Below are 16610 nucleotides of genomic sequence, written 5' to 3'. Positions count from 1 at the left end.
TTCAGCATGCTTGATAAAGTCAACATGCTAGTTTTATTTGAGAGAGGTTTTTTAAAGATAACCTTTTTTTATTACAAATTAATTCCTAAAATAAAAATAAACTTCAGTGTGGTCTGTTTGAAAGTCACTACAGTTTTCCTTTTTCTTTTTTGACACCTCATAAAACAGATTTGCAAACATGAGCAGCTCTGAAAGAGTAGCAGGCTGGTTTTACGAGCTGAATAACAAGATAGAACAATTTATCAAGGTTATTTAGCAGGAATTAAATGTAATACTGTGATATTTGATAAAACCACTGGGTTATTTGTCATGATGTATAAAAAAACGAGCCTTAAAGGTGAATCTAATTCAGGCTAGCTTTGTAGATCATAAACACTCGTTTGAGAGTCATCGTTTTCTGTCTATTAACAAATTAAAATGTTATCCCCCTCACTATATACTACACAAACGTGACGATGTCTTATAACTGGAACTGACTGAGGACTTGATCAGTTAATCAGTTAGCCAGTTAACAGCAACCTAACCAAGTTTGATTAAATAAAGTGATGTTATGTCGTCTAAAACATTGTCCTATACATATTTTAACATGTGACTGATTAAAGTTGTCGCAGTACCGGAGCTGGTAAAGTAAGACTGTGGAATGACACCACTGTTTCTCATTAAATATGGACACGGAGATGAAACTGCACTTCCGTATAAGTAACAGGACTGAATTAAAGCTCCGGATGTGTGTTGGTGTTTATTTAGTCGCCACAAGCTACAAAGAGGGGAAAAAAAGGGCTTCAGTATTACATTTTTAATGTTTGTGTTTTGCTTTGTATTCATTTCAGTTGTATAAAAAATACAATAAAAATAGACCTTTTGGACAAAATTATTAGTTTCCATTCATTTTCTTTTACTTTCACACCATGTGAAGTTGGTTAAAGGTGTTTATTTTTGTTCTAAACATATTTAGGCTTGCAGAGAGAGAATCTGCACACAATTATTAAATATACTGTAGCTTATAAAACTCCATTTAGCATCCAGGTTAAAAATGATGAAAGTAAAATTAGCCAAGCTGAATGTTTAAGATAACTCAACATTTTTGCCTTGAATACCTCTGAGGACTTCAAGAACACTAACATTAAGTGAAACATTTTAAAAAACAATTTTACTTATTTGGTGAAATATACAGTATTAACATCTTTACTTTTTGTACTTTTATTTTTAGAATTATTAGGACTATAACTTTTTAAAGCTAGACTGCCTTTCAGATTTTTCAAGTGTAGGTCATAAAAAGAATTTTCCCCGACACCCAATTATTTTTGTTTAGTGGACTGAAAGCTACTGAATTCAAATCACAGACTTCCAATTTTATGAGTTTTTTAAAATAGAACAATTAATGAATTTATCTCCACGTGGCCCTAAATTCTCCGCTATTTTTTCCTGCTTCACCATGACCCAATTCAAGATACTACATCATGCATCACGTGGTGGGCTTTCCCCGTTCATGCAAGGCATTGTGGGATACAAATTTGAAACAGGAGAGAAAAATGGAGGACGTGAGTGTGCGAATGAAACGTGCAAGACCGACTACAGTAACGGAAAGCGAGAAGAAAAGATGTTATGTTATATATGAAGGTGCTTTCCAATGAAGGTACCACGCCTTTTAAATTTGATACCTGGTGGGTGCATAAGTTCCAATAGAATAACTAGAAACAAACAAAGGGAACTCGCACACCTAGATGCCGATATAATAATGCACTTTTATTGCATATTTAAACAAACAAAAAGTGCTACCAAAGTGAAAAGTACAAACGTTTCGGTCACAATCAGACCATCCTCAGTGCAAACAATTAAAAATAAAGACACACCCTTATATAGACAAGGCCACATACACGGAAGACAGGTAGTAGGCCTATAACCAAGCCTGAATACAGGTTAGGGTGCATGGATAAAGACATCCTATCATCAGCACCGTTCCCGCCATAATAAACGTGAAACGTGAAAGAGCGACTACAGTAATGGAAAGAAAGTGAGAAGAAAAGACGTTATGTTATATATGAAGGAAAGGAAACGCAGGACCAAACTAATAAATATGGGCGCTCAGCGAGCACCTCGGTGTGATCAGCTGTTCGTTTAGCGACAGAATGATGGAACTCAGTGCACGCTCAAAGGGAAACCTGTAGATGCAACACTGTAGATGCCAGCTGCCGTAAAACCCAAAAGAAGAAGGTAAACCTGCGCATGCGCACACGGACTTCCTCTGTCTGCTTGACTGCGTGAAGCGAGCGATTTCATGCACGTTATTTGCTTTAATCCCCTCAAATTAAATAACTTCCCAGCCACAGAATGGCCTGATATTTTGTGAGGTATTACAGAAATAAACATACTAGTGCACCTCAAAAAATTAGAATACCATGAAAAAGTTCATTTTTTTCATAATTTAATTCAAAAAGGTAAACTTTCATATATTCTATATTCATTACATGTAAAGTGAAATATTTAAAGCCTTTTTTGTTTTAATGTTGATGATTATGGCTTATAGCTCATGAAAATCAGAAATCTCATCTCATCTCATTATCTCTAGCCGCTTTATCCTGTTCTACAGAGTTGCAGGCAAGCTGGAGCCTATCCCAGCTGACTACGGGCGAAAGGCGGGGTACACCCTGGACAAGTCGCCAGGTCATTACAGGGCTGACACATAGACACAGACAACCATTCACACCTACAGTCAATTTAGAGTCACCAGTTAACCTAACCTGCATGTCTTTGGACTGTGGGGGAAACCGGAGCACCCGGAGGAAACCCACGCGGACACGGGGAGAACATGCAAACTCCGCACAGAAAGGCCCTCGCCGGCCACGGGGCTCGAACCCGGACCTTCTTGCTGTGAGGCGACAGCGCTAACCACTACACCACCGTGCCGCCCAAAATCAGAAATCCAGTATCTCAAATTATTAGAATATTCCCTAAGATCAATCAAGAAAAGGATTTACAATACAGAAATGTCCAACTTCTGAAAAGTATATTCATTTATACACTCAATACTTGGTTGGGGTTCCTTTACCATGAATTACTGTATCAATGCGGTGTGGCATGGAGGTGATCAGTCTGTGGCACTGCTGAGGTGTTATTGAAGCCCAGGTTGCTTTGATAGTGGCCTTCAGCGTATCTGTATTTTTGGGTCGGGTGTTTCTCATCTTCCTCTTGACAATACCCCATAGATTCTCTATGGGGTTCAGGTCAGGCAAGTTGGCTGGCCAATCAAACACAGTAATATCACGGTCAGCAAACCATTTGGTAGTAGTTTTGGCACTGTGGGTAGGTGCTAAGTCCTACTGGAAAAGGAAATCAGCATCTCCAAAAAGCTCATCAGCAGATGGAAGCATGAAGTGCTCTAAAATCTCCTGGTAGATGGTTGTGTTGACTTTGGACTTGATAAAATACAGTGGACCAACACCAGCAGATGACATGGCACCCCACATCATCACAGACTGTGGAAACTTCACACTGGGCTTCAAACACCTTGGATTCTGTGCCTCTCCACTCTTCCTCCAGACTCTAGAACTGTGATTTCCAAATTAAATGCAAAATGTACTTTCATCTGAAAAGAGGACTTTGGACCACTGAGCAACAGTCCATTTCTTTCTCTCCTTAGCCCAGATAAGACACTTCTGACATTGTCTCTGGCTCAGGAGTAGCTTGATATTAGGAATGCGAAAGTTGTATCCCCTTTCTTGAAGATGTCTGTTTGTGATGGGTCTTGATACACTGACACCAGCCTCAGTCCACTCCTTGTGAAGCTCTCCCAAGTTCTTGAATCAACTTTTCTTGACAATCCTCTCAAGACTGCGGCCATCCCTGTTGCTTGTGCACCTTTTCCAGCCACCCTTTTCAGCAATGACCTTTTGTGGCTTACCCTCCTTGTGGAGGGCATCAGTGATCATCTTCTGGACAACAGTCAAGTCAGCAGTCTTCCCCATGATTGTGGTTGTGTGTACTGAACTAGACCGAGAGATGCACTGTGTTCATACTGTTTTACTCAAACTCAAAATGAAATATTCTAATATTTTGAGATGGTTTTTTTTTTTTATGTTTTTGTACTGTATGCCATACTGATTAAAATTAAAATAGAAAAATGCTGGAAACATTTTAGTTTATGTGTAATGAGTCTATAATATAGGGCGGCACGGTGGTGTAGTGGTTAGCGCTGTCGCCTCACAGCAAGAAGGTCCTGGGTTCGAACCCCGGGTCCGGCGAGGGCCTTTCTGTGTGGAGTTTGCATGTTCTCCCCGTGTCCGCGTGGGTTTCCTCCGGGTGCTCCGGTTTCCCCCACAGTCCAAAGACATGCAGGTTAGGTTAACTGGTGACTCTAAATTGACCGTAGGTGTGAATGTGAGTGTGAATGGTTGTCTATGTGTCAGCCCTGTGATGACCTGGCGACTTGTCCAGGGTGTACCCCGCCTTTCGCCCGTAGTCAGCTGGGATAGGCTCCAGCTTGCCTGCGACCCTGTAGAAGGATAAAGCGGCTAGAGATAATGAGATGAGATGAGTCTATAATATATAACATTTTCACTTTCTTAAATAACTGATGGAAAATATTGAACTTTTTCACAATATTCAAATTTTTTGAGATGCACTAGTATATCACAATGACCACATTTCAGAGCGAACTAAATTTCACAGGTTTTATGAAATCAAAAGGCCGACTAGCTTTAATGTGACAGTCTTAAGATTTTCTCTTGGAAAACCTTGGGTGAAAAAAAAAAAATCAGAATAAAAGTTCTCTAGAAGGGTTTGAACCACTCGTTCATACATGAGTCCAGAACAGCAAACACAGTATTTAGAAATACAAATATTAACAGTCATTACCCTAAATGAATAAATATTATCACACATTTGTCTAGGTTCATTTTATTTATTGACAGATTTAAAAAAAATATAAATCTGACTTCCAGAGAAGTATCACTTTTCAGTTTTCATGTAAACAAAAGGCTAAATATGGGAACTGTTTATTTGTACTGATATCGCACATTTCCTTCTCGATATACCAGTAATACCTGTGTAGTGACCCAGACAATGACATTTCAATCAACACATTGTTTTGAAGTGAAGTGCTTTGTTTCACACACATGAGATATTTCTACACTGGTACTGTAAACAGTTCTAGCATTCCATGTACCTGATACTCTTAGAGAACAGGAAAACTGACACTCTAACATGTTCATTTTTATCACACTGTGAATTTATCACACCACCCCACAGCTTAAAACAGATCATCTCATGATATCATGATAAACTGATATCAACAATAACGCCTGCAACGTGAGAGAGGAAGAACGGCAGCCGAGCCGCAGGCAGCCCGAGGCCGAATCGGTATCAGTCCACGTTGTACTCACTCACTCATAAAACATTAACACAGAGGCCCGGATCTTTAAGTCAAGCCCTTTGTCCTCAAGTGTGTGTTTCTAAAAAAAAAAAAGGCCGTGTGGAATGGTTTAGTCTAATTATCCACTGAACACAGCTCAAGAGTAAACTACACTCTCAGAAAATAAAAGTACACTATTGTACTTTTAGAGCTACAACGGCTTGTCACTGGATCAGTTCCCTCTAAGGTATTGATTTGTACTGTTTATATACTGCTTGGGAACATCTATGTACCTGTTTGGCCCTAAAAAGGTACACATAGTTACCCTGAGGTCCAATAATGAGCCCTAGAGGGTACATTAGTGTAGACTGTACCTTGGGGGACAGAAATAGACTCCTAATGTACCCCTATTTCTGACAGTGTATTCAATACTCAATCATGACGAATATGGCTTTAAGAACAATGTACAGTTAGCTCAGTCCCAAACACGAACACTGCCAAGTTCATCTTCATCCTGAAACAATAGGCGTTTCTTAACTCAATAACTCTGTAATGAAGTGGATGGATGGATGGATGGATGGATGGATGGATGGATGGATGGATAAAGAAAGAAAGTTGATGTATGATTATCAGCTCCATTCCAAACACTGCATGTGTACTGTTCATTTTCAAACTAGAACATCAAAGAAAGAAGGAAGGAAGGAAGGAAGGAAGAAGGGTGGGTAAGTTTAGGTAGGTGGTTGGGTGGGTAGGTACGTCCCAAAAACCAGCTTGTTAATTTTCATTCTGGAAAGTCAGACTTTTATAAATAAATAAAAATGAGACCATCAATGAGGGCATAGCTCACTCCGGCCCCATCTAGTCCAGAAGGAACAATCAAAAGTGGGCCACCTTGCACAATAAATGTTGCAAGCTATATACATTATATACAAGCTATATATAGAAGCGATATCCACCCTAGGAATACCGACCTATTTACCAGAAAGAATCAAAAATGGCGAGGAATTGACCTTTTTATTGAACTGCTCATTAAGGCTTAATTAGTCCATAACTTAATTAATAATAATAATTGCAATTAAGAAAATCTGGGTAGAAGTTATATGCACCCTAGGTACCCCTACCTTCATGCCAGAAAGAATCAAAGTCGGTGAAGAATTGAGAGAGAAGAAGCGATTTGTGTGGAAATTGCTCGTTAGGGCTTGATTAATTACTCCATATCTTCATTATTAATTACAATTATGCAAAGTTGAGTAGAAGCCATATGCACCCCAGGCAGACCTACATTCCTACCAAAAAGAATTAAAATCGGTGAAGAATTGAGAGAGAAGAAGCGATTTTTGTGAAATGTGGATGACGCCAGACGGACAACACATGATGGCATAAACTCATCACCTGTCGGCCAGATGAGCTAATAACCAACAAATAAATAAAAGCAAGATAAATAAAGCAGTTTCAGCAAGTCAGTATGCATGCATTGGGAAACGGCGGAGTGCATTTCCAGAATGCATTACCAATCTTTCTTTCTTTCTTTCTTTCTTTCTTTCTTTTAATAAATAATGGGCAATATGATACTGTGGAAATGTCTAGAAAGTTCAATAGCGATATTTGGGAACCTTACAATCAGCAGCCAAGATCCTTAACCGTCGATACGTATACCAAGGCTTTTAATACTTAATAAAGATCAACAAGGCTTCTTTTACTTTTGTCTCAAGTTGAATTGCTTTTGTGTCCAAAGTGGCCTCCAAATATCTGTTTTTTATGAATTTCATCACAGTTTGGTTCAGCAACAGTTTCATGTCCTTGAATAAAAGTACAGGACTTGAACTTGGAGAGCAGTGCCTGGAAACTCAGACAAGACGTGTGTTGTGTCTGAAGTTTGCTTTCGATACGCTCTGTTCGCGCTAACAAGTGACACAATGGTTCATTTTCTAAATACGTGCATGATACAGAGCCATGATGTCTGCATGCAACAACAGACAACATTTGAATTAAGATAAATTTAGACTGGAACAAATTTGATCACAAACTGTGTGATAATGCATGTTCTCCAGATCAGTATATGGCAACAATTCTCTAAAAATATACTGCGATTAAAAAAAAAAAAAAAAAAAGGAGTACTTTTTTCCCCTTACTTTACTCAGTAAATCAATCCAGGCTTGTCCAGAAATACGAACACAAATGAGCCATTTGTAGAAAAGTAACCGGGCCGAACACACATTTTGGAATTGTTCATGGCTAAGGAAAAGACGACAACATGCAACGTTGTGCAATGCAATCTTTAAGTGAGCTTGAGGTATTAAAGATGTTTCTTTCTGCCCATTAGCATGTATGATAGCTTTGCAGCTCATTGTTCAAGGATCCCAGGCATGTTGGCTTGTAAAGTTATATTAATTAATATGGATAATTTGCATTTCTGTTTGTACAGTATTTGTAGCTGTCCTGTGAGTTTGGTGTCACCCTATGCAGTCCTTCAATTGGTGGATTTTAGTCAGAAATTCCAGACACTGTGAGAACTTTATCATCATCAGCCACCTTTTGGTTTTGTGGTGGCACTAATACCAGGATCAGACTACATGATAGTCTTTCACGATGGTCACCATGTCAGATCATAGTGACATAAATTCTTGCTGTGTCTTGGCGGGAAGACTGGCAACACTACAATTTTGACCCCGACCAACCATCATTCACGTCCTTGCGCATCATTGAGGAGGAGGGTCAAGAAACTGTCGATCACGGCTATCAAGGAAAACATCATAGGAGAAAATACAAAGAATTCTGACATGCTTGATTTTTCGTCGGAGTATCGTAGGACGTCCTGGACACCACACTGTTGTTCTTTGACTATGTCACACTACAAGGCCTACTCATCATTCCTGATATTCATATTCAAGCCAATTGCTGGAAGTCTGTCAATCATGTAGTCTGATCCCTGAGCAAGTCAATCACACAAACATTCTCATACTTGCCAACTCTACTGATTCACACCGTAGTCTACCGCTTTTGACAGGTGAATACCGCCTACCAATTTTAGCTCTAAAAACTACCACATTACAAAATGATCAGCGAACATTGTTGGATTCACTCTTCTGATCTCGTGTCAGGTGATTTCGGCACAGGGGATACGAGTACTGTATATAGCGTGAATCCAAATTGTATCGCTCTATCCTCTCTCGCCATTCCATTGGTTCTCGTTATGGTTCTAGCCAATCAGCAATGAGCTCAAGTGTTACAACAAATCGTGCCAGTGTTTGTAAAAACCAAACACAATATCTGGTGATCACGAACAATGAAAACTCTGAAAGGGGAAAAAAAAAAAAGATTTGCTACGACAACAAGTTCAAGGCGACTTGGTCGTTGGATCAGCCATGTATCAAAGCATCAAGGTGAGATGAGAAGCAGCATTTTGTGAATTTGTGAAGTACATCAGTCTGATTTCTAGATCAATTTTCTTCAAATATAGCACTCAGATGCCCCTTTTCCACCAAAGCAGTTCCAGGGCTGGTTCGGGGCCAGTGCTTAGTTTGGAACCGGGTTTTCTGTTTCCACTGACAAAGAACTGGCTCTGGGGCCAGAAAAAATGGTTCCAGGCTAGCACCAACTCTTTACTAGGCCAGAGAAAAGAACCGCTTACGTCAGCGGGGGGGTGGAGTTGTTAAGACCAACAACAATAGCAAGATCGCGAAAGGTCGCCATTTTTAAGCAGCGAGAAGCAGCAGCTGTACAAATACGAAGTCATCCATTATTATTATTGTTGTTGTTGTTGCTGCTTCTTCTCCGTGTTGTTGTTGCTACGATGTTCGCGCCAAGGTTTATACAAACGTAGCGACGTAACTGACGTATGCAGCGACGTAACTGACGTATACAGTGACGTAATGACGTGGCTCCGCTTAGCATCGCGAGCTATGGAAAAGCAAACTGGTTCTCAGCTGGCTCGCAAGTTGAACAAATTGTGAACCAGCACCAGCACTGGCCCCGAACCAGCCCTGGAACTGATTTGGTGGAAAAGGGGTAAGAGAGAATGCAGGAGAATGCACCATTTTACACCGTCTGATCTACTGCTTTTCAGCCTCCTGGGGATTGGCAAGTATGCATTCTTTTGCAAAATAATCTGCAAAATGGTTTGACAAGATCAACAACAAAATAGTCTAGGGAAGCCTACCCAGAGCTACCACCAAAAACTGAGAGAGCAGGCTGAAGCGCACACGCCACACAAGACGATCTACTGGTGCACAAGCTGCTGTTCTGGGAACCGAAGCAGCTTGTGCAACATTCCTTGACATGCTTTACAAAGACACCAAACTTGACAGTGTTGCTGAGATAGAGAGCCTGATACTAGACTAACATGTGTGGCCATTACCATAGCATCTCAGACGATGAAGCTGCCTTAAGGATTTAATTTATTTAACTTTGCCATCGTGAGGTGTGCGTGTACATACATTATGGCTGGGAAACCACTACAGCTTGCATGAATTGTACCGAACAGTGGCTCCATTGTACCAAATCTGCATGTCTTTGGACTGTGGGGGAAACCGGAGCACCCGGAGGAAACCCACACAGACACGGGGAGAACATGCCAACTCCACAACTCCTTCTTGCTGTGAGGCGACAGCACTAACCACTATACCACCCATATATTTTTTTTTAGAAGAAACCTTTATTTGCCACATGCACACTTCAAGCACAGTGAGATTCTTCCTTTGCATTTAACCTATCTGAAGCAGTGAACACACACACACACACACACACACACACACACACCCAGAGCAGTGGGCAGCCATACTACAGCACCCGGGGAGCAGTCAGAGGTTAAGTACCTTCAGCCCAAGGCTGCCCCACATTAACCTAGCTGCATGTCTTTGAACTGTGGGGGAAACCGGAGCACCGGAGGAAACCCACGCTAACATGGGTAGAACATGCAAACTCCACACAGAAAGGCCCTCGCTGGCCGCTGGGCTCGAACCCAGAACCTTCTTGCTGTGAGGCGACAGTGCTAACCACTACACCACTGTGCCGCCCTATATGATTTCTGTCTGACTGCGAAATCAAAGCTGGATAATTAAAAAAAAAATCCCACAGGGTCAAAACGGCTTAACACCCCCTGACTAGCATGTATTCTAGCTCGGGGAAATCACCTCACTGAGCAGGTGGACTCTGTGACCCCTGCGTTCTGCTGTAATGACACACTTCCGCCAGAGAGGCCGCTGTTTCTCACATCTGACATTTTCTGTGCCAAACTTTTCTTCCTTTCTTTCTTTTTCAAATCTACATCCACAATGAGGCTTTGTCGCTTCCAGCACAGCAGCTTTTACACTCAGAATAGATGGAGAGGTAGAGAACAGTGTGCTGTTTATCGATTTGCCCTCAGTGAGGTTAATCCTCACAGACAGAAGTGGGTCAATGGAGCAGCGGCTGACTGACACACTTCACTAGTGCCGCCATGTTGTGCGACACACACACTGACACACTTTCAACAAACCCATATATTTGTCATTTATAAAGAAATAAGTGGCTGTTGTTAAATCAAAACAACATGGCGGTGCTACATCTCTAAACTAAGCTAGCGAACACGAACACACAAATCTTAAATGACAGCAGTTTTTATGCAACACCGAACACCAACTAGGATCAAATATCATCAAATAAACCCCGGGGTTTATAACTTATTGTGTAAAATCAAGTTAGGAAACATTTTAAGACATATTTTTTAATCACGCTGCTTCCAGTCGAGTTACATAACTGAATCCGCGTCTCAAATCACTGCGCACAGGATATTTAGTGAACTAGGTAGGGTGCAGGACGCTATTGTTTGTAGTGCACTCATGAAGGGACTCTGGAGAGGATTGGGATTGAAGCAGAATTCGCTCAGTGGCCAAGTAAACAGAGTTAAACGTCACTTTCATGGCTGTCAAAAGTTCAGCTGTGCAGGGAATAAAGATATATAAACAAGGTGCATAAAAATATAATAATAATAATAATAATCTCAATGCAAAATATTTCACTAATGTTTCCACTATCAGAGCAAACTGGATATATAAAATATTCAAGAAATGAAATACAGTATAGAGACAGAAAGAGAACTGTTGAACTCACCTCTCATGATGATTTCTGTTTTAAAGGATATTTTATATTAATTGTAAATAATGATGTAAACTCCAGGACATGTGAACGCTGATGGATTCAGGAGGAATGGGCTGAAAGGCGTGAAGCTCCGCTCAGAGCCGTTAAAGCCGTTAAAACAACCGAACCGCATCAAGTTCACCGGGAGAGTCGCGCGCGCGCCGCAGGAGGGGGAGGGAAAAAAAACAACACAAACATGCGATCAAAGGCTGGAGCTCATTTCCGTTCCAATCCTCAGATCGTTACTTGTTTCCCCCTGCGGTCTCTCTCTCTCTCTCTCTCTCTCTGTGCGCGCGCTTGTGTGTGTGGGTTCTCTCTCTCTCTTTCTTTCTCTCTCTAACCCGCTTTTCAGCGCGTGCACTCTCACATGATCTCGCACCACCGGCCCTCCTTCGTTCCCCTCCAGGGCACTTCGATCAGACTGCACGCGCCTTCAAAGGGGCAATAGGTGCACCACCGGGAGCCCTAGGGGTTACAAGCGGAAGTACAAAAACATTGCAAGTTTTTGTTTGTTTGTTTTTGTAAACTTAGCATTTGACTCCACCTTCCATTCCTGTTCATGTGCACAAAGCCACGCCCCATAAAACTCGATGTTTGCCAGCAGATTCTTACACATGATAAATTTATCGGTCGCCTCACAGCAAGAAGGTTCTGGGTTCGAAACCAGCAGCCGGCGAGGGCCTTTCTGTGCGGAGTTTGCGTGTTCCCCCCATGTCTGCATGGGTTTCCTCCGGGTGCTCCGGTTTCCCCCACAGTCCAAAGACATGCGGTTAGGTTAATATGGGACGGCCTTGGGCTGAGGTGCCCTTGAGCGAGGTACCGAACTCCCAAATGCTCCCTGGGCGCTGTTAGCATGGCTGCCCACTGCTCTGGGTGTGTGTGTGTGTGTGTGCTCATTGCTCACATGTGTGTGTTCACTGCTTCAGATGGGTTAAATCTCATCTCATCTCATCATCTCTAGCCGCTTTATCCTGTTCTACAGGGTCGCAGGCGAGCTGGATCCTATCCCAGCTGACTACGGGCGAAAGGCGGGGTACACCCTGGACGAGTCGCCAGGTCATCACAGGGCTGACACATAGACACAGACAACCATTCACACTCACATTCACACCTACGGTCAATTTAGAGTCACCAGTTAACCTAATCTGCATGCCTTTGGACTGTGGGGGAAACCGGAGCACCCGGAGGAAACCCACGCGGACACGGGGAGAACATGCAAACTCCACACAGAAAGGCCCTCGCCGGCCACGGGGCTCGAACCCAGGACCTTCTTGCTGTGAGGCGACAGTGCTAACCACTACACCACCGTGTCGCCATGGGTTAAATGCAGAGAGGAATTTCACAAGTGTGTGATGAATAAAGTTGTTCTTTCTTTCTTTCTTTCTTTCTTTCTTTCTTGTTGTAGCCTATGTACAGCCTTGCATAGGCAGTCTTGGGCCCAGAGGGTCACTGGTTCGATTCCCAGACCAGCATGAAAAATGTTGAGTGAATGAACGGCAACAACTTTCCCATCCCTGTAGAGCAAGGAACCTAACCCCCACCTGCTCCCCCCTTTTTTCTTTTCTTTTTTACATATGAGTGATTTTTAAAATCAGGTGATTCTAGATTTCTCGTCTCGTCTCGTCTTCTTCCGCTTATCCGGGGCCGAGTCGCAGAGGCAGCAGTCTGAACATGGAAGCCCAAACTTCCCTTTCCCCAGACACCTCGGCCAGCTCCTTGGGAAGAACACCGAGGAGTTCCCAGGCCAGCCGAGAGACATAGTCCCTCCAGCGTGTCCTGGGTCTTCCCCAGGGCCTCCTCCCGGGGGGGACATGCCTGGAACACCTCCCCAGGGAGGCGTCCAGGAGGCATCCGAAAGAGATGCCCGAGCCACCTCAGCTGATTCCTCTCGATGTGGAGGAGCAGAGGCTCTACTCCGAGCTCCTCCCAAGTGACTGTGCTTCTCACCCTATCTCTAAGGGAGTGCCCAGCCACCCTGCGAAGGAAACTCATTTCAGCTGTTTGTATCCGCGATCTTGTTCTTTCGGTCATTACCCAAAGCTCATGACCATATTGGTAGGTGAGAGTCGGAATGTAGATCGACCGGTAAATCGAGAGCTTCGCCTTTTGGCTCAGCTCCTTCACCATGACGGACTGGTAAAGCGACCGCATCACTGCGGAGGCCGCACCGATCCGCCTATCGATCTCACGCTCTATCCTTCCCTCACTTGTGAACAAGATCCTGAGATACTTAAACTCCTCCACTGGAGGTACCAGCTAGAGATTCTAGATTTATCTTGGTGAATTAGGTCAACATTCTTAAAAGGATTTTTTTTTGGGGGGGGCTCCTTAAGTCAAGTCAAGTTTATTTGTATAGCACTTTTAACAACAGACATTGTCGCAAAGCAGCTTTACAGAAAATTAAAGACTTTAAACATGAGCTAATTTTATCCCTAATTCATCCCTGATGAACAAATCTGTGGTGACTTTGGCAAGGAAAAACTCCTTCAGATGACATGAGGAAGAAACCTCAAGAGGAACCAGACTCAAAAGGGTGATAACATCCTCGTTTGGGTGATAACAGACAATGTGACTGTAAATAACTCACTTCTATAACAGTGTCCTATAGAGTCACATTGTATAAACCAGGAACTTCATTATAGTTTTAACATGAAGTCTGTTTTATTGAACTTATAAACTGTTCATTGATGGAAACTGGAGTGCAAAACTGACAACTGCAGTCCTAAAGTTAGCAAGTCGACTGTAGTCCTCAGACTTAAAAGCATTACTGTAAGAGTCCAGAGCGTCTTCCAAGTGTGACTTTCGAATGTCCGTATGGGGCCGTCCTCCACAGGAGCAACGTGATGAGACTCCAGCCAGACGTAGGGCATCAGGATGGATCAGGCAGGTCCGAGGAGCAGAAGAGGTTCAGCATCTCGGTCAACATCATTAAGAAAAAGGGGGCTTGGATTTTTTAGGGGGTTCATATGAGAACACTTCAACACTTAAATCCTATTTCCCCTTGGTAAATCTAGAATCACCTCAGTGAATCCAGATTCACCTGATTTCAAAAATGACCTGTAACATACGGTACTACCTTAAAACGCACACTCAACTTTCCACACATTAACAGTAACAGGTACTGGTTGGCACGGTACTGTCTGTCTGTGCTTGTTGTTAAAAGTAGGGTGTGTAATGACCTCCAGGAAACATCTTCTAGAAGTTTCATGTTCACCTGTTAGAAAAATAACCTGATGTTATGTACAGTGAATGATGAACTCTGTTCAACTGTGTAGGAAAATTCTGCAGGTATGCAGGAGCTATTTTTGTAGTGATTTGTTTCAGCATAGCTACGGTATGTGTGTGCATGCATGTGTGTGTGTGTGTGTGTGTGTGTGTGTGTGTGTGTGTGTGTGTGTGTGCATACTTAAACCGTGCAGTGTGTCAACATGACAGCCATGTGGGAATCTCACACACCTCCTGCTTGCTGCTCTCACTCGCTTTGTTTACAGGTGGACCTGCAGAAGATCAAGCTTGCAGAAGAAACCTGAAACCGAACAGTCGGCGTGTTATTCAACAAATTTACATTTCCAAAAGGTTTAAATGTACAGCATGTGTATACCAGAGGAAAGCAATATTCAAAAATATTTTAAAGGTTAGAATTATAATGCCATTAGACTATAATGTTAGACTTTAATATCCATTAAATTAGCATTATGGTGATAAATGATGGGTAAGAATACACGCACCGGCCACTTTAATAGGAACTTGTTCTTGATTCTAAGATCCCTGTTCTTGGCTGCAGGAGTGGAACCCAATGTGTTCTTCTACTGTTGCATGCTGAGATGCTTTTCTGCTCACCATGGTTGTAAAGAGTGATTATATGAGTTACTATATCCTTCCTGGCAAAAAATCTCAAACCAATCTGTCCGTTTTCTGATCTCTGAGCTCTCTTATCAGCAAGGTGTTTCTTTCCACCCACAAAACTGTCACTCACTCACTCACTCACTCACTCACTCACTCACTCACTCACTCACTCGATGTTTTTTGTTTTTCGCACCATGCTGTGTAAATTCTAGAGACTGTTGTGTGTGAAAACCCCAGGACATCAGCAGTTTCTGAAATACTCAAATCTCATACTCATCTGGCTTAAACCGACACCCATTCCACGGTGAAAGAAAGTCACACAAAAATTGAGATCACAATTTTTCCCATTCTGATGTTTGAACATTGTGAACATTAACTGAAGCTCTTGATTTGTATCTGCGTGATTTGATGCATCGTGCTGCTGCTGTCAAGAGATCGGCTGATTAGAGAACTGCAGAAAACAAAACAACAGGTGGATGGTTGTATCTAAAAACGTGACCAGTGAGTTTATACTACTAATAGAAGAAACGTCACACAAAACTTTTTGAAATGATTCATAAAATAAAACGAGACCGTCAGTGACAGCATAGCTCACTCCGGCCCTGTCTAGTCCAGAAGGAACGATCTAAAGTGGGCCACCTTGCGCAATAAATGTTGCAAACTATTTACAAGCGATATATAGAAGCGATATCCACCCTAGGAATACTGACCTATTTACCAGAAAGAATCCAAAATGGTGAGGAATTGACCTTTTTGTTGAACTGCTAATAAGGCTTAATTAGTCCATAACTTCATTAATAATAATTGCAATTAAGAAAATCTGGGTAGAAGTTATATGCACCCTAGGTTCCCCTACCTTCATACCAGAAAGAATCAAAATTGGTGAAGAACTGAAGGAGAAGAAGCGATTTGCGTGGAAACTGCTCGTTAGGACTTAATTACTCCATATCATCATTATTAATCGTGATTATGCAAATTTATGTAGAAGCTATATGCACCCCAGGCAGACCTACCTTCCTACCAAAAAGAATAAAAATCGGTGAAGAATTGAGACAGAAGAAGCACTTTTCGTGAAATGTGGACGCCGCCGAACAGATGCCGGACGACACATGATGGGATAAACTCATCACCTGTCGGCTGGATGAGCTAATAATTTAAATACTGTACATTTTACAATTTTTAAAAGAATCTTCAATAAGTATAAAATTACATCATGGTACACTATATCCTGTGTGTTCTGTTTGTATGAAGGTAAAAAATAAACCGATTTTTGAAAACAGCAAAAAAAAAGTAAATA

General features: G+C 42.0%; 1 protein-coding gene across 1 annotated transcript in view; it reads right to left on the bottom strand.

The window, feature by feature from the left end:
* rorca (RAR-related orphan receptor C a) overlaps positions 1 to 11922 on the bottom strand; it is a 42896-nt gene extending 30974 nt beyond the window's left edge. Inside the window, exon 1 of the mRNA XM_060932578.1 lies at positions 11441 to 11922. Within this exon, the coding sequence (XP_060788561.1) occupies positions 11441 to 11447 (7 nt within the window). The 5' untranslated portion in view covers positions 11448 to 11922. The remainder of the gene's footprint in view (positions 1 to 11440) is intronic.
* Positions 11923 to 16610: the final 4688 nt, after the last annotated feature.

The sequence above is a fragment of the Neoarius graeffei genome, chromosome 10 (genome assembly GCF_027579695.1).
Source record: "Neoarius graeffei isolate fNeoGra1 chromosome 10, fNeoGra1.pri, whole genome shotgun sequence".
Classification (NCBI taxonomy): domain Eukaryota; kingdom Metazoa; phylum Chordata; class Actinopteri; order Siluriformes; family Ariidae; genus Neoarius; species Neoarius graeffei.
The sequence above is the reverse complement of the archived record's forward strand: the minus strand, read 5'-3'. Positions and strand labels throughout refer to the sequence as shown.